The sequence below is a fragment of the Aulostomus chinensis genome, chromosome 4 (assembly GCF_037954235.1).
Source record: "Aulostomus chinensis isolate RoL2024-O1b breed Wild chromosome 4, RoL_Achi_v1.0, whole genome shotgun sequence".
NCBI classification, from domain to species: domain Eukaryota; kingdom Metazoa; phylum Chordata; class Actinopteri; order Syngnathiformes; family Aulostomidae; genus Aulostomus; species Aulostomus chinensis.
In genome coordinates this window covers 4,158,526-4,181,990 of record NC_141323.1, presented here as the reverse complement: position 1 = coordinate 4,181,990, position 23,465 = coordinate 4,158,526, and the positions used below count along the sequence as shown (strand labels likewise).

The 23,465-nt window shown below is 42.8% G+C and overlaps 1 protein-coding gene across 4 annotated transcripts in view; it reads right to left on the bottom strand.

Moving 5' to 3' along the window:
- tbc1d22a (TBC1 domain family, member 22a) overlaps positions 1-23,465 on the bottom strand; it is a 136,024-nt gene that overhangs the window by 5,551 nt on the left and 107,008 nt on the right. For all 4 annotated transcript variants that reach the window (XM_086201147.1, XM_086201150.1, XM_086201149.1 and 1 more), the window contains one exon: positions 20,065-20,160. In XM_086201147.1, coding sequence (XP_086057273.1) covers positions 20,065-20,160 — 96 coding nt within the window. The remainder of the gene's footprint in view (positions 1-20,064; positions 20,161-23,465) is intronic.

Sequence of the window (23,465 nt, the reverse complement as noted above, 5' to 3'; positions counted from 1 at the left end):
ACAAACCAAACTAGCATAAACAAAACTTGATAAATTATTATTTTCCAAATAGCAATGTTTAAATACAAATTAAAAAATAAAAAAAAATAGAATTTACAAAAAGGTTGTTTTTGCAACATTTGTAAAGGGACTGTTGGAAATTATAACTGTAGTTTCTTTTGTTTGTAATTCTACAGTCTGACAGACCCTAACCCTGTGAATCAGGGACTTGAGCAGCACTGATTTTATGAAGTACCTGAAAATACACAGTCTAATATTTGATAAATGCCACTGGAGTGGTGCAGCGACAGGGACGCCACCTCGGTCTGGTGTGCAAGAGAATTTTCTGCTTCTCCACTTCGTTCCATGAGACGGGAGAGTCTTTCTTGTACTGTGTGTTATAGCAGGTGCAAATGCAACGGGTGAAATGTAACAAATATTAAATAAAATAAACCCCATGTTTTGCCAAACTGTGCCAATGTGAGTGCAGGCCAGAGTTTTCCCTCAGACTGTGCTAGTATTTGTAAGTATACCCTTTGGGACGTAGTACGTGAAAGAGTAATTCAAGTGTAGCGGACAGGCGCAGGTACTCTTGCTGAGTGTGAGTGTGACACAGATGTTATTAACTCAGTCGACGCGCTTTAATAACAGCAGTGGGAGAGAATCAGAGAAAAAGATAAAGGGGTGGGTGCTGCTATCATGGGGGGGTGGGGTGGGGGGGTGATGTTGGGGGGGGGGTTGTCAAGTACAATTCTGTTGATCTCAAGCTTTCTGCACATTACTGTGTAAGAAAGCAGACAAGAGCAACAGACGCACGCACACACACACAACACACACACACCCCTACACAAGTTCAATCTCCTAGACTAATGCCTCCCTCTCAAAGGGGAATGAGAGCAGTTAGCAGTGCAACACACTGATTCTGCGTATGTGTGTATGTGTGCAAGTGTCCCAAGAGCTTTCATTATCAAGCCTGAAATCATCGCCATGACAACAGGGTTTACATCCAATCACACTGTTAATAATCACATCAAGGGATGTTGGGTCACGGTGTCTTTCCTCATGACTGCGGGCAGCGGCGATGTGAAATGGTGCAGCGAGGGTTTCCTGTTCTTAAATAACTCCATCTACGAACAGAGAGATCTGCATGTGTGGGTTTGCTCTTCATGCTCCTCATCGACTGGTAATCCAGCGGGTGTCCAACATGGCGGGTGTTGCTGGGGTCGAAGGAAAGCGCAGGGCATTGTTAGAAGGTATTTGCTGGATATGTGATGCAGTATCATCCTGGCAAAGGCTTTTTTTTTTTTGTGTGTGTGTTCTGCTTTCAACCAGGATGCAGAGAAAGGGGCGTGGCATGTAGGCCTAATAATTCATGAAGTTTACCTTGTCACCGACGAGTCAAGTGGGGCAGCGTTATTCAGCCATACACCATAATTACTATAACAGCTGTGCAGACAAACTCCTCTACTCTGCTCCCCCTACATGATATTACCTCTGTCTGTGTGTTTTAAATCTCAGATGTGATCTGTGGGAACCACTATTCCAAACCCCTTCATTCTCAGTGTCTTATAGAAACAACAATATGTCGGATTCTGACATTTAGCCTAGCTAGCCAAAAGGCTAACAGAACATTAGCGACATTCATTTCTCCGGAGCCTTCGGGCTCCCCTCATCCCAGATCCTGGTGCTGCTGGAGGAGGCTACAGACCTGAAGAGGCTCAAGCTGCCACCCGTAGCTCCACCTGCTCACGTCCCCGTCCATCCATCACTCTCCTCCTTTCTCTCCCTCTTTATCTCTGTCCCTCTCTTTCCTTCTGCATATCTGTCTTCCTCCATTATCTGTCTTTGTCTCTGCCCCGCCCTCCTGCTCTCTTTCCCCCCCAACCAGTCAAAGCAGACATCCGTTCCCACTGATCCTGGATCTGCTCGACGTTCCTGCCTGTTAAAAAGGAAGGTTCTGGTGGCTGCTGTTGCCTGATGTGCTTGCTGATGGAGAATTGTTGGGTGTAGATTCATTGAAGAGGTGGTGCTGGACCTGCTCTACTTGGAAAGTTTCATGAGAGAACTTCTGTTGTGATTTGGCGAATACAAATAAAATTGACTTGACTTGGGTACATAAAAACTAGCAACATGACAAATTTACAAAACTAAATAGTATCATTTGACGTCACCTGCATGAAATGAGTGCTAACGAGATAAAGAGACCTACTTAAGCGAGGAGCAAGAACATAATTCACCTTTCACCACGTATGCTATTGTGTCACGTGATGTCAAACGACTTCTCAGAGCTTTAAAACCTTCTCTGGTGGGATATTCTGAGGTGACATGTTCAGTGGTGGCTGGTGTGTTACTGGGATACCAAGAAAGCGCGGCACAGAAACTGAAGTTTCTTGGATGAGTGGTTCTCATAATTTTTTCTGCAACAGTTTAAACCCTACAGCCAGCATTACCATAAAGGCCAGAATACGGGTGCACTCTTACATTCAGGGGCTGCTGGTTTGACGGCGGTGATTACTGGCCCAGTACCAGCGCGCTTTTAAAAGTCACTGCTCTCATAACTGTAATAAGTCTGTGATTTAACCTTGAATTTAGCCTCCATTTTATCACTGTGTCGAATTTTTCTACCCTCATGAAAACACACATGACCTTTGAGTTGATACATTCAACAGCGAGGCTCTGTGTATGATTTAACCCTCCTATGTATTTAATGGAAGGTGTTTGGCTCCATTAATTCCCTCCTTCCTTATTTGGTTTTAATTAATGAGCTGCTGAGACGACCCCGCTGACTTTTTCCCGCTAAAAGACTTTGTATTCTGAGGGAGGGTGCAAATGTACAAGTTTCCATCAACTCATTAAGCTCAAAAGCACCATGCAGATTGAACCACTACCTTCAGAAGGACCGAAAGGGGAAAGGGGCTCAGTATCAGTTTTGATATGCAGTCAGTTTTTTAATTTTTCTCTTATACTTTGTGAAACTTAACTAACGTTCAAGAGTCTTGGGGGCTTTGAAACGTATGTGTATATATTTTTTTAAAACTACAGGCAGCAAGCAAGCTCTGCTAAAAATGCTAACAAATTTGCCCTCCAGTGTCGCCGAACATAAAACAAGACTCTCAGTTCAGATTCTCTGAAAAACACTGAACCGTATCACCATCGTTTAAATCCAGCAGCTTATTAATGCTACCGCTGAAAAACCTCCACTATAATAGATGCTCCTTTGAGCAAAGAAAACTTGGACCTCGACTTTGAGAGGCTGACCTAATGACTTTCCCCTTGGTTAAGAAACTACACACTTTTCTGAAGTATTTTCGCTCTGAGGGATAGGCCGAGCGGAAGACAGAGAGAAAGGAGCCTGATCAGAATTCAGCTGGCCTCACTCTCTCTCATCTGTATTCAATAGAGCATCACTATCAGCTCGCCCCTTTCATCACTCACCCAACCTCACATTCACACACACACACACACACACGCACTCACGAGCGAGCGAGGAATCCAACCATTTGGCTCACAGCTAGCATGTGAGCCGCTTCATGTGTATTTATGCTAATGCTGCGCCTCCTCACGTGAAAACAATCAGATGCAATGTTACATTAAGCAGGAACGCGTGTAATGTCCTGCGGAAAATCCTTCACGCACAAGGACAAACCCTTCCTCAGTAACCGTTCAAAACGCAGCTTAAAGAGGTCATAATTGACGTGTATTGCTTATGGGTGGGTACGTCATTAAAAGATATATCTAAGTGACTGTATACTTAAGTACTCTGTGCATCGTCACACACCCCCCCAGGGCCTGGGTGCCTGGGGCAAGACAGCATGTACCACCCTACAGTATACCACCGCCTAAGGCTCCCACATTTCGAGGCACAGAATGCATATCGCATGACCAGCTGATATTAATACACTCAGATTTCATGTAAAAAACCCCTCTTCCTGTAGCCTGTTTTCCAGCAGGGAGATGGATAAGTAGTAGGAGGGAGATCCCGTGTGCTTCTGTATCAGTATTCATCAACAACAAGCCCTAATTGCTAAGCTACAGTCGAAGGACCAACCACCGTCTAATCAAGTGATGTTTGGAGTGTTACAACAGTAAGGCAACACACCCAAACAAGAAGTGCACTTGTGAATGCTCAGCAACACAAGCTCACACCCGTAGTGACTGAAGAGCTTCATTAAGGGCATATTTCAGTGTGGTAACCATCTGCTGGCTATCACTTCTGTTGGGCTAATGACTTTAATATGGTTTAATTGCATACGTCTCACTGTCAGGGGGGGAATGCCGAGCTCAATCTACTCCACACAGGTGGCAACACTCCACGCTGAGAGGCCGGGAGGGAAAAAAAAAGGGGGAGGCTGCGCTGAATTCAAAGAATGGTTTGGTGGAAGCGCTGAGACAGAGAGAGAGAGACGGAGGGGGTAGCGGGATCCGTTGAAAAGATGACAGTAAAACGAGGTTACAGGCAAGACGGAGAAAGTAGTGTGTATATTGTTTATGTAACCGTGTTATGTGTGTTTGGGTGCTTGCGGTTATTCAAGCATGGCCATCCATTTATCCCATAACACACACATTGATCCACCTCTACGGTATACAGTATGCTACAAAAAAGGCAATTAGCTCTCCATCTCTAGCACCTGGCAGGACTTAAAGTGCTTAATGGCTATTGATACGGAGAGGAAAGCAGATTGTCGATAGGGTTGGAGCTAAGGCTCTTTCTTCAAGCACAGAATGGAAAAGATAATGGTTGTAGAGAGAGTTAAGGCTGCTGTCAAGAGAGATTTACTCTGTGTGTGTATGGTTATTGTTTTAACCTGGATCTCGCTGGCATGGGCCCCTTGAATACATCGTCTTGTGCGCTGTGAAATCCTTCACCTTGGGAGACCAAAGGCGAGGACGAGGACGCTTTGAGATAGACTTGTCAGTCACCTTGTGAGCACCGAATTAGGTAAAATTATGTGTTTCTTCATGCTCATTATACAAGTTGAAGAGCTGAACAGTCATTTGAGGAGAAGAAATATTCACCTTAACAGCTGCTAATATAGTGGCTCAAGCTATTGGCAGAAATGACGGCTTTGCTGATTACAGAGAACACACAATCAAAGCCCCCGCTTAGACCAGACAGTCCCATTGTTGGTAGGATGAGAGGGTGCTGAGTGAAGGGAGAACACGGGCGTCTTGCGAGGTGCGTGGCTGTCGGCTACAGCGAGGCAGCAAAAGCTCAGGAGAAATTAATGTAGGGGAGGTGACAAGCGTGACGTGCAAAAAACCATAACTGACACACAACTGTTGCCTTTCTTCGACGTGTATCATTCCACCTCTGACCTCCTTCTTCTAACACATCTACATGAATGCGCAAACACACACACACACACAGACACACACACACACACACACACACACACACACACACACAACTGCAATAACACTGGCTGTCACCTGCGAGCACAAGCACTCCAGGTAGCTGCTGCTGCTCGTGGTAATGGTGTTTTGCAGAACCCTGAGGTGTAATGGGCATAGTCACTGCTTTGTCAGAGCCATTAGCTTGCTGTAGTTCATATAATTACATGAAATGGGCACTCTGGCAAACAGTGGGTGCTAGAGTGGGAGTGGGGCAGCGCAGCATGTGGCAGAAGAGCTGATGACGGGCGGCACAGCCAAGTTGTCTTGTGAAAAGTTAGGCCAGTAAAAGCCCAGCCGATGAATATATAGCAGGGCTGCAGCTGAAGTTGCTCCTGTGTATAATGGTGTTATTCTTTGGTTGGATAAACATGTTAAGGAGATAATTAGGAGTTAATTACTAGTTGTTTATCGAGTCTTTATAGCAGCTAATTAGCACGCTACAGAAATGATTAAAGTCCTCCTCCTGTCAAAAATGTGCTTTTCTTCGAGTTCCTATGGCTAAAAGTTTAGATTTTAACAGAAACATGCAGGATTTGACAGCAGAAGGCTGCCATCTTATTCAACGCAGAAACACTTTCTTGATGACAAGTGAAAATCTGATTTTAAGAGGCAGAACTATGAGCAGGATTTGTAACATCCCAAATGTTCAAGAGATAAAATATGGTATTTCTGATGATGTTGTTTCAAGGATTGTTTTGAAGATTGATGTCAGACACGCATTATAGAATAAGTTACGAGCTGCTTCAGTACCAGGAGTGTGTGGAGGGTCTTTAAAATGCTTTACATGCTGATTACAAAACAATAAAAACGCAATTGATTAATCATTGCAGTTCAACAACGGCGCAACAATATTTAGCTCTGCAGACACTGCGTCAAGCTGAGAAAAGAGGCACTCAGCAAAGATTGGGCACTTTGTTTCACCTCATGACGAATTACGACACGGCAATGCAGTGAACATTTAATTCTTGCTTCATAAAAAAGGGTTTTAAATGAATACATTAATTATTGCTGTATCATGACAGCATCAATATTGAGGGCAAGGCTGTCGTATTTCTGATAAATACATAAAATGGCTACAGAAGTTATAAAACCAGATTAAAAACTTAGCGTGGCCTGTGGGTGGAACTGGAGTGAAAGGGTATTCTACAACAGGAATGACACCTCGGATGTTTTGCTCTCCACACCTCACCCGTACAAATCAGCCTGCTTCCGCTGTGCCGCCGTTCTGTACCAGTCAACTCCGGCCCAGTGACAAATTCATAACCTTTGGAAAAACACAGCCAGAGGCGATCCCAAACACTTCTCTACGCTGCCTCTCTGTGTTGAAGCAACTGATATGTCACTCTGCTGGAGTAGCTTCTCTTCAGCACCTACTTCAGAGTTCAAGAGCCAAAACTACGATTGCCACCCCGGCAAACATTTGTTTTTGTACGCTTTCAAACATTCCAAATTATTTCAGAGATGCATGAGTCAATCTATGAACGCATCCTGTGTTGACTCTCCGCTGACAACTGCTCCAAAAAATATGACCAGTTTAATGAACCCTTTCCCATATCAGCCTTGTAAACTCTAGTATGCTAAATCCTAGAAAGGGGGGAAAAAAAGAAAAAAGAGCCCTTAACAGTTTAACTCCGGCTGTCACCCACTGCCAAGTTCAAAAAAGGTTAATGCTGCCCTAATAAAGAGTCCATGATCCCTGAAAAAAGAAAAAAAAAGAGAAAAAAAAATCCCAGGCGCAGAGAGGCTTCAGTTTTCCCTTTAACCACATATGAGAGCATTTTAAACAAAATGCAAAAATCAATATTTATGTCTTAGTTCAGGACCCGGCCAATTCCTCAAATCTCCTTTCTTCTTTTCCAAAAAAAAATCTATTTCTTCTTTCCCTCCTGCTGCAGCAGCCTGTTTATCCCTTACAAGTGAATCGATATCAGTGTTTATTTGGCGTTTTTTTGTATCTTAACTGAGTTGAGTGTGGGGCATCCAGCAAGGGCTGGCAGAGTAACCCCTCTTACTCTGATTTGTCAGGGCAGAAGAGCCATAAAGTACCTCTTCCTATCCTCATCTTTCTCTCCTCTGGATTCAAAGCCAATGATGACGTTGGTAACGATCTCAAACGGCGCACTAATCATCTCCTGGTTCTGCTTAACTTGTGCTTGGATGCATTCATCAACCGTGTGACAACACAAGTGTAACACAACACAGACACACTTTATGTCTACCCAGGGCCTAACCATGACTGATCACTAATGACTTTCCAAGCAGCTTTGGTCATCAAAACACACCACAATACACCCCAATCAGTCAACGCGCGGGCCCACACAAGTTCGCCTCACAGCGAACTTCAGCTGTCAGTGATGGAGAGCGTGTGGGTGGAAGGAGAGGGATGAAAGAAGGATGTCACAGAATAAAAGCAGGATGGGGTGGAGGGCTACATAATTACGTCCACCATATTAAATCCTCTGTTTTCAGCTCATTTTTTCTCCTCTTGTTTTGGCACAAATAGATTCACATGCCACATCGGGTGCGGCACTCCATCAAAGGGGGTGATTATAAAAAGTTTTTTACTGGGGGCGGCCTCGTCTCACTTTCAACGCTATTGACTAAAGTGCCATCCATCAGGGGAGCTGCAAACCAATGATCAGCTCAATACAAGTTTGGGAAGCAGGTTCTATGGGAGAAAATGAGGAGGTCTTGTCAAGATAAATGAAAGAAAAGTATGAAATTAATCAGAGGAGAGACCGAGCGAGGAGTAGCAAGGTGAGAACAGCTATAGCTCAGGAACACACAAATATACTAGTGATGTAAACAGCCGAGGGTTTGGCTCGTCGACCTGTCGGAGGCATTAACTGCAGAGTCGTTCACCTTTAGAAAATATGGACCGATAAATATGTAAAAAAAATATAGGAGAGGGGCGGATAACTTGAGTAAACCTACGCCAATGAGAGATGGGGTGATGTTAGCTTAGCGTTTCAGGAGGAGACAACATGCACACTCTCAATTTGTGAAGCTGGGAGGCTTTTTTTTTTTTTTATTACTCCACTTTGTTTATTCTGTTGTCAATGTTTCGGTCAAGAATGCAACCTTCTAAAGAGTTTAAAATAATGACGTGGCTTCCAAATTAAAAGTTCCAAGAAGTGACATCGTGACATATCTAAAAAGAAGGGAAAATATATGGAGAAATCAATTATTGAATTGAATAAAGGTAAAAAAAAAAAAAAAAAAAAATTTTAAAAACTAGAAGGAGGAGAGAAAAGGGGGAGGACAGAAAAAAACAAAAACAAAAAAATCCAAAAATATAGAGGGGAAAAGAAAACAGAAAAAACTTAGTTCAGTACTACGTGCAAACAGTGGGGAACTGTTTGATCTTTCACAGTAAGACTCTCAATGCTCTGACAAAACCATGGTGATAAAGATCTGAGGCTTTTATTCTGAAGGTAAGAACTTTGCACTGGAAGTGATTTTTTGGGGGTATTTCTCTGGAGTGTTTAGAACAGGAGAGGAAAACAGGATGATCACACAAACCCATATTTCTTGCTACTTCTTTACTATCCACAATGTGTCGCAAGTTGGTCCTCCAGTGGACAAACTGCCACAGGATAAGGAGCTGCACGCAATCACGTATCAGCGACAACGTGTCAGGGTTTTTCTTTTTGATAGAACACAAATACGTCTGTATGTTTGCGTTGTCATTGCTCGTAGTGGCTGGCCAGTGTCAAGGCCAAGGGCACGGCCAAGTCCGTGAAAGTAAAATACATGGGAGTACATTCGGATAAAAAGTGATTTTGAGAAGTATTTGCAGTACTACGAACTATACATCGCGTTTACACTTTTGAACAGCCTCTCAGCTGGCAGACTGGCACGTCACAAGTGACCAGCTGTTCCAATTCAATCACAAGAGTTCTAATCAAGCATCTGTGCTGGCATCCTGTCACAAGCATGCTTTATCCAGATAATTAGATGGAATAAACCCCCCCCCCAAAAAAAAAACCCATAAACATTCCAAAGAAATCTTTTTGAAACATGTCACAAGGCCAATTGTTGCTATATTGAGACAAATGATGGCGTGAAATAACACATAAATCAGTGGCTGAGCACTGTGTTCCCTTCTCTTCTGTCAATCTGGAGAACAATAGAAGAAAAGGCTCATGTATCACACAAAACATGCCGTACAACAGTTGTTGGTCAACTGCAGTGCTATGCAGGCTTTCTGATGCACCTGAATCGTTCGTCTCTGCTGGTATTTGAAATACTCGTCACACTCTTGAGGGCACGTAGTATTTCTCATTCTGAACTGATCGATCGATTGATTGTCTTTACAAGCAAACAGCCTATTACAAGCAAACAACAAAACAACACAAAAGGAAATAATGTTTCTCATGTTCGAAAGGGAGTAGGAAGAAGTACACACTTATCTCGACCTCCCTCTGGCCTCAAATATTTGTATCTTTTAAGGCTGAGTTATATATATTAATATGTGTACATTAATGTGTGAATTAATTTTGAGTAGGAATTTTAGTTCCTCCCTATCGTTACAGGCTCGTTTTTATTTGATTTATTTATTCTGAAAAGTACTCATTTGCATGTCATGTCAATTTATACTTCCTTCTTGTTCACCATCGTCCCTTCTTTGGTACATCAGTTTTTCTTTGTCTCGCGCTATCCCCTATGTTTCAGCTCCGGTTGTTGTTGCATGATTCGTTCGGTTGTAATTCAGGTTCCTCGTTTCTTTGTGTCATTGTCTTTGTCAGATCTCCCCGTTTATTATCGAGGTTCCTCAGATTTGCCGAGTACGGTAAGGCCTGCTCAGTTCTTTAGCTAGAACTCTCAACACACCATGTTTGGTGGTCTTTCTGGGCAGATCTCTACAACAAGCTTAATCTGGTCCACTTCAGTGTCACGGCAATGCTATCAACTCTGCCAGTCAGTTCCGGTTGGGATCCTTAAATACATGGCAGATATTTTCAAGTTGGGTTTTTCATCCATGCGATGCCTGAAGTCTCAAATAACTTGAACATAACGATTGTCCCAAAAAAACAAACAAAAAAAAAAACTACAGAAAAACACTGAGGACCCTATTTTAAGCATGGCGTCAAGGACAAGCATCATTGCTTGTTTCAAGCTGCCGCCTTTGACGTTTTCACGCCAAGCGCCCTCGCCCTTTAACTAGCAAACAAACTTGTGTGCCGTCTGCACTGGCAAGTATGTGGATTAGGCGTGGTCTAGCGGACCATGACACACTGCTGGGACACCAGGAGACGTTTGCACCACAGATCAAGAGGCTGGTCTTCGGTCAATGGCAGTGTGTGTTAAGTGCTATCTAAAGTGTGCATCAATCAGGCTAGCAGATGCATGGCATAGCAACGCGATTCTTTTCATGCCTGACAACGTGGAAACATTGGCCGCCACCTTCTCCATATCCGATGGCTTCGGTGGAGTCCTGCTGCTCCTGTAGATAAACATAAGACCTGCTAGCGTGCCTCCAACTCACACACAGGGAGGTTCGTTTCTTCAGATGAGGAGCGCTCACTTCTCTTCAGGTGGAAGGCTTGTGCCACAGAAAGAGCAGCACGCCAAGTCCTGGCGCACCCTGGGCTGTAAAAGGAATGGCACGAGGCACTCTCATTGACTTGAGTGATGTCACACTCAAAACACACCAATGGACAATGAGGTGTCTAATGCCCGCTTCTTCGCGCCCAAAACGCGGCGCAAACTTAGTGCCATCCACCAGCTGCCCACGTGCCACAGATCACTTAAATAGGGCCTTAAATCTAAAAAAGAATGGCATCCTTAAATCAAACACTCTCCCAAAACTATCACAAAAAACTTTCCTTGCCAGTATTTCAAGTTTTCAGTTTCTCTAAAATGGAAAGTGTTCCCACAAACAAAGCACTGCTCCTGGTACCTGTGATTGAAATAGTGCTGACATTTCCTGGTTCCTTTGGTGTGCCCTCTTTTTCTCTATTGTAAAGGCAGCTGAACCCAAGGGGTTCTCCACACACAACTGATCTGAGGACAGAGGCTGACATTTATGAAGGGTCCACAGTTTCACCCGCCATTAATTAAAGTGAAAACAAATCTACGCCTCCGTCTTTTACTATTCCACTTCTAATTTTCTTCCCTCACTGAAGATCCCCTATGTCTTGAGGAAAAAGTGTGGTGACACTGAGATTCCATTTATAAAGATCTAATAGCTTTGCATTCATATAAATGCCTGGCCGCACATTAACAGTCACAATTCGGATTTTCACGAAATGGGCCTCTACAGCAGCGCATACTAATGAAGTATCGAGGAAACTGTGTTGATGATGGTGGCCAAGAAATACATGAAAATAGAGCTTTTGGTGGATGAACAAAAAAAGAGGGCAAAGATCTGATTTAATGCTGCTTGACCTCTGACATTAAACACTCCTTACATAAAACAGTCTAAAATCCTGGAACGTGACAAAGCCAAATAATTCATACGCATGAAATGAGTTAATCTCTCAGCTCTTTTTTTTTTTTTTAATAATTCTAAACATGATTCCTAAACACATAATTTATGTGTCTGACACAATGAGTGAAAAAAATGTGCTAATCACATCTTAACAGACGTTAGCGTTTCCTTTCTTTTCAATATTTTGCACAGAAAACACGAACCACAACATTTTCTCCTTACATTTTTCAGTAAATGACTTTGATTAATTGAAAAAATAATAAAGAGAGCAGCAGTGAATATGTTAAGTACAAGGAACAAATGACTATTACAGGGAAATGTATGGTTTGCTGCAGTAATAGGGTAGACTTCAAACATAATTTAGCAACCATCTGTTCCTATAATCACTTTTTATTATATGCGAGGTTTAAAGTTTCTACACAATGCGCATCTTAATAGTCACACTGTGAGAGTCAAGGTTTATTCGTGGTACAGAACAAGCAGGAGCTGGTATCGCCAAACAGAGACCAAACAGTCATCGTGTGACCCGCTCCCGTCAACACCGCCCTGTACTCCCGTCAACACCGCCCTGTACTCCCGTCAACACCGCCCTGTACTCCCGTCAACACCGCCCTGTACTTCCGTCTCCATTTTCAAGGCCTCTGCATCTTTGCAGTCGTGGCATGAGACGGCCTTGCTGTTCTGATAAGGAAGTTAAATTCGTGTCTTTAAAAAAACAAAAACAAATCGGGTTTGAGAGCAAAACTTTCCACTCTGCAATTTTTTTGTTTCCCCCTCCAAATGAATGTGTGATCATCCCAAACTTTTGCTGGCAGATAAAGTTTGGTGAGTAAATTAAGAACATGCTGCTTGTGGTTCAACAGGTTTTGTATGACGTTTAAAAAGATTTTTCTCCCCCATATGTTGAGAGGTATTTTTGCGTCTTTAATACGCAATCAAACAAAACGGCTTTGAGGTGAGAGGTACAGCAATCAAGGTCATTTTTTCCCCAAATCATTTGTTTGAAAAAAATTGCAATGTGAGTGACAGCTTGTTAACAGTTATTGCCTAAGCAGAAGCCCCAGTTGTCACAGGGACAGGAGACGGATTTGAAAGGGCGATATTGATATATTTAATGGGTCCATGTATGTTACTTTTCTTTAGCAATATTAGATGTAGGTAATGAGTTAATAAATGTATATCATTGTCTGCCTGTAGATGCCAGCTCATTTAGCTTGTTGCCTGCATTTCAGTAAAGTTACAAGAGCAAAGTATTAAAGGGGTGAAATTACATTTTTCCCCCCCCCATCCACCTGTAATAAAGCCAGTAAAGCAAAATGGGTTTTTAAGAGGTTGTCATCTTTTGGGATGAACTGTGAATGTAAAAGCAGAAGTGAAATGGAAATGCACAGACGCAAAGACTCACTTCTTTCAGACACAAATAAGTTTGTGCTCAACCCTGATGAGAACCCTTACCTGGCTGCTGGTCAGTGGCGACTGCTGCAGATCCAAATGTCACTTGGTTCTTTGCTGCAGCTAAATCTTGTTCCTATCTTTTTATATTCATTCTCAAACTTCTGGGCCTTGATATGGCCAAACAGATTTGGGGTTTTGTAGTGCCTCTGTTGGTGTTTGATGGTACTACAGCCCAATGAGAAGCAACGCAAACACATGTGAAGAATCCCGCCACTCAGGCATTTCTGTGTGCAGCGCATGTGCTTGCAAGTGGATGACAGGTGAATTGTCAACGTGTGAATACAAAAGTATGATGTGCGCACATCAGAGCAGACAGAGTTGTTTCTGTGCTTGTTTAGATGGTAATGTCTGGGAGCACGTGGCATTGTGTGACAAAGAAAATGCATGACATGTATATGTGTGCATGTCTTCCACTTATCCATGCAGTCCAGGTCTGCACTCAGCAGCAGTGTGCTAGCCGAGGTGGAACGGTGGCAGGCAGATTGCTAAGGGAGGGCCATACTCCTCCTGCTTTTCATTGAGCAGCTTAACCAGTCCAATCCCGCAAACAGGAGAGGAGAATCACAGTTACTCTCCACACTTTGTTTATAACAATTCATGAATTATCCTTTTAAATTACTTTCTTCATGCATTTTGATTAAAAGTATTAAAGTGAATCCATCACTGGTTTCCCCGTCTTAGGGATCCAAGCATGTAACTCGCCACAAATTGATCGTACACTCCACCTCCATGTGTTCTGCATAACCGTGCAGGGAGTGAGCAAATTCACAGGAGTTGTCTTCAGAATTACACTTTGAACAGAACATCTGGCTGTTTCCCACATAACCAGATGTGGACTTGAACCTGAAATCGTCAGTTGACTTCCAGAAGTGACTGTGTGGCAAAGTACTCTGGATTCAAACTTGACCACAACTTGTTACTGAGCTTTGTGTTTTAATCTGTGATTGTTAAAAACTTTTTGGTTGTGTTTTATAACCTGAAGTTCATGTTTGAATAAGTGCTTGAAAGTTCTAGGTTAGAATGAAAGAGCCATTTTGTTGCGCACGTCTTGTTGCATTTATTGTACGTCACAGAACACATAATACACAATGGACAATTCTGTTTTCTTTGCATGTGTAATTAACTTGTCATGAAGCCTTTGAAAATCCTTTTGTGGCTCTTGAAGGAGATTTCTTAAGTCTAAAGGCAAAAATAATTACCCTGACATGAACTGGATGATGATTTTCACATCATAAATGGGATGCGAGTTGAAGAAGTGGAGCGGAGGAATCTAGACCAGCCTTTCTCAAAGTGTGGCCCACTGGTGGTCCGTGAGCGACCCCTAGTGGTCCCTGAGGTGACCAGTAACATATCGTGTTTTAAAATTTAAAAAGTCAGTGTTTTCATTTCAGTGTTTCTCAAACTGCCTGTGACATATGTGTGTTGTATTCAACATCAAATCAACTGGTACGTAAAAATCAAAAAGTATTTGTTTTGTGGCGTTGTCTGACTTGAGCGGTGCAGTGGACCGGTTTGCGAAAACGCAACCTTTCTTGCGTCAAATTTTGCTGTAACTGCAGGAATGCGACTGCGGTGTAAAGCGCGGATGCAAACGAATTAAAAATGGATCTGTGGTTCAGGACCCAGAACTAGAACCAACAATTACATTTGAGTTCTTTTGTGGAATTCTGAAAATTTGAAAGAATGTCTTTGTTTATTATTATTACCGGTAAATAAGGAGTGAAAGAAAAAGTAGGCGATAACGACGTTTGTTATTTCAAATAGGGAACATTTGAGTGTAGATTTTGCATTAAATTTTCCATTACATGATTATTCGAACATAAATATTTACCAGGCACACAGAAAACCTAGCTGCGGTTTGTGCAAAACCTGCTTGTGAATGATAAAAGCTGAAGCCAAGTATTGTTTTTACCACATTATATATATACTTGTTTTCATTAAAAAAAAAAGTTCTTCTGATGTCAATAATGAAATGACGAACGACGAGAGGGCAAAGTAAACGATGGAGCAATGAAAGAGCTTCACTCAGCGACACAGAGAAGCAGTGAAGAAATGGAACTACAAGAAGAGATGATGAACCGAAAGGAAAGAATACATGATAGTACTATTAAAAAAATTAAAAAAAAAAACCCTGAACAGTGGATAAAGAAAAGGAAAAAAACAGCACGGCAAGGAATTAGCACCAGTCGCATCAAGAGACGGAGCAGCAGAGCCACAGAGAAATACAGAAGGAAAAAGAAAGCAGACGTAACAGAGGAGGAATGCTGTGAGGATTGTTGGATAAAGCATGAGGAGATAAGAGCTGTTCAACAGGCCCTTAAGAACCTGGCAGGCCCACGTTTGAACCCTGAGACTCAGTGGATCAGGGGCAGAAATCTCGAGGAATTAAACCACTAAAGCAGAGAAGAGCGCCACAATCTTTACTTTTCTCTTTCCCCACTGACACTAATCTTTGTGGAAGAAAAAAAAACAACAACAACACTCTTCTGTTTTGTTTGGAAGATTAATTAACGCCCAAAACGCCAGCCAAAAAAAAAAAAAAGCATAATTGGGTGAACTTGTGATGAAGAACCACAGGCAAATTTATATTCTGAAAAGTAAAGTGAACATTTCCAAGATTTTAATACAAGTTCACTTTTTTCTTGCCTGTGTGTGTGTGTGTGTGCGTGTGAGTGTGTGTGTGCGTGTGAGTGTATGTGTGTGTGTGCGGACAAGCAACAATTAAAGAGAAATTGTTGTTCAGTCCGGGTGAGTGCATACACACACATTTATTTCTCTACAGTTAAATGAACAACGGCAATTTCAGTTAACCTGGTATTTGTCTCAGCGTCCATTCGTTGTAATTTTAACAAGATTTCTATGTAACGAACCCAAATCATTCAAAAATAAAGAAAGGAGGTTCAGTTTAGCGAAATGTGTACACCCCCTACTTTCTTGATCGCCTGAAGTTCTGAAACCTATCCTGAAGCAAACTGTCTGATCTGTAAACTATGAAGAGATAAATACAGGCTCTGTAGACGAGGAGGAAAATCTCAGGGCAGGGAGGACTCTGGTTTCTGTTTGAGGATCTCTGACCAATCACGTTGGAGCATGCCTCTTTGGCGAACACGTTAACGGTCTGCGTTGAGCGCAAAAGAGACGGAACCATTGCCTGAAATGCAAGGTCAAAAAAAAAAGGCTGTCGTCTGATGATTTGACTTCAGCATAAACGAGTGTAAACTGGCAACTTTTCAAACAAACCACTCATATTTGTCGTCATTCAACTCCATGCAAACGTCTCAAGTTGCTCTACGGGCTGCAAACAGCGAGCAATGACCGGAAAAAAGAAGAACCCCGAAATACTGGCCCTGTATGAGGCATCGTCTTCCAGCATAAAGGTGATCGGAATGCCACAGCGTACGATACGAATAACACAAGTGACCTTTTAGGGTTCATCTCATCCATTTTCAATCCCTCTTATCCATTAAGGGTCACGGGGGGGCGGGCACGTTCACCCTGGATGGGTCGCCAGTCCGCCTCAGGGCCATCAGGAACTTTTAGGGGTTCAGTATCTCGCTCAAAGACACTTGGACGTGGTCACCGGGGGACGTGAGGATCGAACTGTCGACCCTTTGGTTGCTAGACGACCACTCTACCACTGAGCCATGTCGCCCCCCCCCCCCCCTTTCCTCGGATTCAAAATGGTGTATTTTAGCAAAAGGTGAAAAATTTACCGCCGCGATGAAAGAAGAGGAAGTTTCATGTTTACATCTGCGTGTCTGTAAATCTGCCTGGTGCTGATTAAATGGTGAAAAATACTTTATAAATGCATTTTTTTTTAAACTTTGAATGAAAGCGCAGCCACATATTAAGTATATAAAAATTAAAACGGCTGCAGAAATTCATTTTTGTAAACCTGTGACCACTGTAAATTCTATAGAAATAGAATCCAAAGAGCAGAAGCAATCAACCAGAGCGACAGAGAGCGGAGAGAGGTTGAGAAGGCCATTAGAGTAGGACGAGATGAGTCAGATGTCTCGTCTTCAAAGTCCAGCAGCCTCCAGTGTCTCGCTCTGTGGGCGAAGCAGCTTTTAACAAGTGGCCTCCAACTAAATTTCAAGCCTTTTAGAAGCTTTAAGTCCCCATGAAATCAATATAGACTCCATTTAACTTACTGTATTTTATTACATAAGTGGTGTTTGTCAGTTTGTATATCTGTCTGCAGGATCACGAAAAAAATCTGGTGTTGATTTTCACCAAACGTGATGGAGGGTTGCAGCTTGGACAGGACATTACCTCTTTTTTACACTGTGGCCCTTTTCAGATAAAGAATGCGCCAAATTTACGGCCCGGTGGAGGCAGGAATTTGCTGTCTTGTCTGTGTGAAATGGAGGCGTAATGTTCCTCTTTCTAAAAAAGCCGCCACTTGTGCAGGCGTAAACATGACGTGACGTGACGTGCAGCACGTAGTTGCGCGTGAACAGTGACGTACAACATGTACGTCTGGAGAATATTCAGCCCCGTGACAGTCTGGCCAACCTCGTAGTGTCCCAGTCCAGCCTCCCTCTGCCAGTAGTCAAGTCAATTTTATTTGTTTTGTGCCAGATTACAACAAAGGTTCTCTCATGACGCAGGTCCAGCACCACACTCCTTCAACACACCCAACAATTCTCCATCAGCTAGCACATCCTGCAACAGCAGCCACCAAGACCTTCCTTTTAACAGGCAGCAACGTCGAGCAGATCCAAGTCGTCTGTTATTTGTTTAAACTTCATACGTTGGAAGACATTCCCGACCTGAGGACATATACAAGTCATAGCATCATACCACATAATATACGTGTGTTCTCCTGTGGCCTGCGTGCAGGAAATGATATTTGCACCAGCGCATTCATTAGTTTGCTCCTTCATGGAAAGCCTGTGTTTTGTGAGGGTTTGGAAGTTACGTGTGTCCTCCACTGATCGTGTTTTAGGGTTGTAACAACAAGCTCGTCTCCACACTGCTGTTTCCTTGTTCCTTTAAGACGAGACAGCCAGTTGACAAATCACTGTGTTACGGTTGCAAAGTCATTCCACAACGTCAACACATATAAAGGATAATGACAACAGCTATTCTGCCCTATAATAGTTAAGCATCATCTTTTTTTGCCTCTCTTCTTCCTCCCTCTACACTCTCGCTGCCATGCCTCTCTTTGCGTCTGATCTCCACGGGATGGATATTTTGCCCTTGGTGCACCACTTGGTAGTCTGCATGTTAAAGCAGCCAGCAGATGTACCACACAGAACTGGGAAGAGTCTGCACGTCTGTCAATGCATTTGGATGAAACACCAGTGTCCCAATCAGGTGGACATTAAACACACGGAAACATGCCAGCGCTCCGGTGTAATGTTTGAGTCCATGTGTGAACAGAGCAGGTTATTGGACTGGCACGACACTGGAAGAGTCGAGACTTGAAAACAAAATTCTGTCAGTACAGACAACTGCTAGAGACCACATCATGAAACCTGCGACCTGACAGCGGCTCATGTTGTCCCCTGTACTGAATATTTTTAGGCGGTTTGAGGGTGTCTGACACAGGCAGTCTTGTCCTGTATGCTACATGGGTACAAGGGTGACTGAAAATGTCTGGATTGATGAAACATGAGTAATTTACATGTTTCTGTAGAGGCCAAAGAGGTTAGTCAGTAGCTTGAATCTGACGATACGCGCTAAACCTGAAAAAAACCACGCCCACACACCCACACCAGGAACAGCAGCTGGTGGGGCAGGAAAGCTCATCTCACTTAACAATAGAAAGAGTTTTCTGTTCAATTACCAGTGAAATCAGGAAGATCAAAACTGACGCAGTGGAAACAAAAAGCATCGATGTCATTCCACCAGTTCTTCCTTAGCACCAGTCTGTGCTTTGCCCACAATGCAATTCAACTTCATCCCATTGAACGTACAAGTTTTTGGTGTGTTATGTTAGCCAAGGCTAACGTAGCCTCGAGCTACAAGTGTCAGACAAGGATGAGATGCAGATGTTTGGTAATGATCCAGAATTTGTTCATTTTTCGACTTGTGATACTCAGCACCAACTGACAGGACTCCAGCGACATCACTTGAAGCATTTTATCAGACTCCTTCAGTCGCTAAAGCAGCCTTAAGCAGCATTTAGCACATTCATATAGTCATGGCTAGTTGAAGTCATCTCTTTTCCACTTAATTCAAACTGAATGTGAGCTGAATTTTGTTCATTATCATACACTGTCTTTCCATCCATCCGTCTTACGCTGTTAACAGTTGCAGGATTTTGTCTTGTCTCTATTTTTATTTCATCTATTACAGCTGTTTAAGATCATTTTGTTAGTGAATGCCAGCGGATCTACCCAGAGGAAAGACGGAGGAAATGTGACGCTGAAGATAGAATGTATAGCTGAGATATTGTGCACTATAAAAGCAGAGGAAAAGAGGAGGGAGCAGCCAGCAGAGCCGATGTTTGGATGTGATAAGGTTCGGCTTTGTTGCTGCTGTTAAGAAGCCGGGTCCCCCAGTGAGCTGGCAAACAAAGTCACCTTCTGGCAGCTGTCTAATGTCATCTACTGATGCACACGCGACTTTTGAACCTCACAGTTAATGACCAGGGTGGTAATGGAGAGGGATGTAGGCCATGAAAACTCTCCAATAACAGTCTGGTAGAATCAAGATAACTGGGATTAATCTGCATAGATACATGCCATATCTAAAGCTATGCGTCAGCAGCATCAGTGTCACCAGCTGGGGATGGAATCAGGCTGTGTGTCTGGATGTCTAAACTGCACTGAAGTGTCTTGTGAGCACAATACCTGAAAATCCCTCTCCTCGAGAATCTCTTTCCTCCACCTGACCAGGAAGGCTGCACACACGTAGAGATGGAAGTGGGAGAAACCCTCTGGTTCAGCCTGGAGAGGAGGATATAAAACTGTGAGTTTAACAGTTCACACATAGAAAACACAGATACAAATGTTACGGTTGTGAAGAAAACCTTGAAGAGCCGTTGCCTTTCACCACAGTTTATATTAAGTAAGATTTAGAACAGTTTTTACTCGATATTTATTCTGCCATTACAGTCAAAGAGAGACGAGAATTGCAAAATAGAAGAATGTAAAACCCTTTTTTTTGTCAGAATCCAGAAATTTGCATTTGCAGGGCAACTAAGACAAAAAAAGAAACAAATCCTCTCCTCTTTGCATGGATTTTTATTTCAACCCTTGGTTACGCTGACTTTTTTTTGAGCAAGGGGAATTACAGAGGGGGAGAGACAAAGGATGGGATCCTTGCTCTTTTCATTTTTTCTCTGGAGCTCCGTCACAGGGAGGATAATTACCTCAGCGTTTGAATGCAAGTGACTTAGAAGCATGTGGCCCCCTGAAAGGTTGGGACACAATATCAAAAGTGTAATATGTGAGCTTTGCTGAGTGAATTCTGTCATGCTTGTCAGGGGGTTTAGTTACCCCCATGTGCTATTTTAGCTTAAAATTCATGGAATTAAAGTGTGGAATTGCACTCGTGAATTTGTGCCTCTGTGCGTGCTACTCAGCCCCCAGATCCACATGAGCGCGGGAAACACACACACTCTCTCACTTATTTAGTAATAGCACAAATTCATGAATTATTCTGGGAGAGTGCTCTTTGGCGTGTCTACTTTTGATGGCGTATCGCAGCACAGAGGCAACGTAGCATTCCAATGTAAAATTTCATAACCTTGATGTCACCTAGGTCTAAGAAAATATACTTACCCAAAAATGGCTCTTTAATTCTGTATCAGCCATCCTGATAACGATCAATAAAGTCCTGGCTGAGCAGCTGATAATGTCAGTAAGAGAAAATGCAGAAGAACACATACTTTTCTGCTTGAATTCTCCTTAGAAAACACTTACTTCGCTGGTGCAGCAGGTAAAAGAGGCAGCGTTTCTTAAATGACACATCAAAACTGAGGAAGCACGACTTCATTCAGATTTCCAATCAGAAATCAAGGATTTTCATAAAATTGTCTTCCCCTCATCTTGTAGAAAGACGTGATAAATGCATCGTGCTTTGAACAAATCGGCATCGTGATGCCGTTACTCCTGCGTTATTTTTGATGCTTCTATTGCAATGAAATGCCGGTACATTCTCGCGCGGAGGCTCAAGTCATCCAGGCTCAGTTCCTGGAGAAGCTCACCAGGCTGCGTGCGCCTCGCATCTTCTCCACTGCTGCACACACTGACTCGCTTTCATCATTTTAACAGCCTTCGGATAATGTTAGTTAACATATCTACTGTAGCCATCTTTCATTACTAACTTACAAGATTTCAGTCGGAGTTTTCCTTTGAATACAGTGCATGCACAGCTCCATAACTGCCTATACAGTTTATTTTCTGTATTCTTCCTGGAAGAAAGGAAACGATAAAGGGACTAAAGATCTCTCCCTCTGCCCTCTTTTGCTCTTACTTCATCTCCAAGTTAGGTAAGCCACTTCTGGAATTTCCCAACATTTGTCAGTGTGAGTGAGAGAGGGGGGAATTGAGAGAAATGAGAGGAGAAAAAATAAAAGGGAGTGTTTGCATACAGCGAAGCGCAGCGTGATGTGAGTTGTTAACTGGCAGGTGATTGGCTTGTTGGTCTAAGATAGCAGCTCAGATCTGAACAACTGAAGCAGGCAAACACACACAAACACAGATGAGTGAGTATATGACTGGCATACGGGAGCACAATGTTTATCAGTCCCCAAAGATTTGCAGTTTTAATTTCCTTTCTTCTCCGAGTTTGCGTGTGTGAGAGAGAGAGAGTTCACGGTTGAGGGCACGGGTGAACTTGCAGCTAGTGTGAAATTCTGAAACCCGGCCTGTCTCTCCACCTCCCGGTTTCTCTATCACCCCTCTATCTCTCCTCCACTCTCACAATTCATCCTCTCCCTCAGTCTCATTCAGCAAAAGTCTATCAGCCACTCTTCTCTCTTTCTCATTAATATGACTGTGGGGAATATTTCTGGAATCAAAGAGTGATTCAGCTTAATGAAAAACAACCTCTGTTAACAAGTAATCTTAATATTTTGATTTGCCACCATTCACATCCACGGCGACTCCACATTCACTTGAAATCTATTGCCGATGTTAGCTGCAGCGGGAATGAGTGACGGATTCTGGCAGCTGAAAAATGAACAACTACTGCACGAAATGCTGAAAAGCACAAAGAGTTTTCATACAAAGGAATAGCTAGTTGATATCTAACGTGCGTTTTCTGTGGCGCAGCTGTGTCTGTATTCAGGATACAGATCACAACAGGGCATTCTTTCACATTTGTCAACATTTGAAGAATGTAAGGAAGACAAGAGTGGGTTGGAGAGGGTTTGTTTTGATTAGGGAGGGCGGTTACTGACTCGGAATTCCGATTCGGATTCGGCTGCTCACTGCTCACTATTAGGTTTTTATTTCTCTTCGGGAAAAAAAAAGAAAAAAAGAAAGAAATTTTTTTTTAAAAATCTCTTAACATCTGCTGAAGTAAGACCTGTATTCTACTGGCGCGCTCCGAACAACCATGTGACTCTTTTTTGGTTACAACTCTCCACTTTTGAACTGCCACTTAGAAATAAAATGAAAGAAAAATTCTGTTATTTACTGACACAGGCAGCCGCTCCCACCCCCATAAAGAGAGTAGCCTGAGTAATATTTTCCCCATTAATGACTTGTTATTTCAGAATGTTCATTTCAAATTAACATTTAATTAACATTTTCACATTCCTATGACTCGACCCGCATGACCTGCAGATCAAACGCGAGGCCCGCGGCTGGAACTGCGATCTGCACATCGTTAATATGAAAGCTGCAGTTCTCTATCTACTTTTCAAAAAAATGTTCATTCTTCGAGGATGTTGAGCTTGAGTGTGAGAAAAGTTAAGAAAACTGACAGATTGTTCAAATCATCAACTTTCAGGGGGCAGCCCGATGTTTCAGAGAGGCATCAAGTCACTCAGAGACAGACAATGGTGCAGGGAGGGGGCAAAAAAGTTGCACCAGCACTTTGGGGATGCCACACATGAAACATGTGGGTGTCAAATAAGTGCTGCATCATTTTTCCATGATTCACTTCCAGCTTTTCACTGATCCAGGCTGTCTGAATTGATGTCAGTCAGTCAGCATTCTGAAACAGCCCAGCTGGAAGCGTTTCAGAACACTTTGGAGGTGCAGTGTTTCTCAGCTGAGAAAATGACTGTACAGAATCTCAG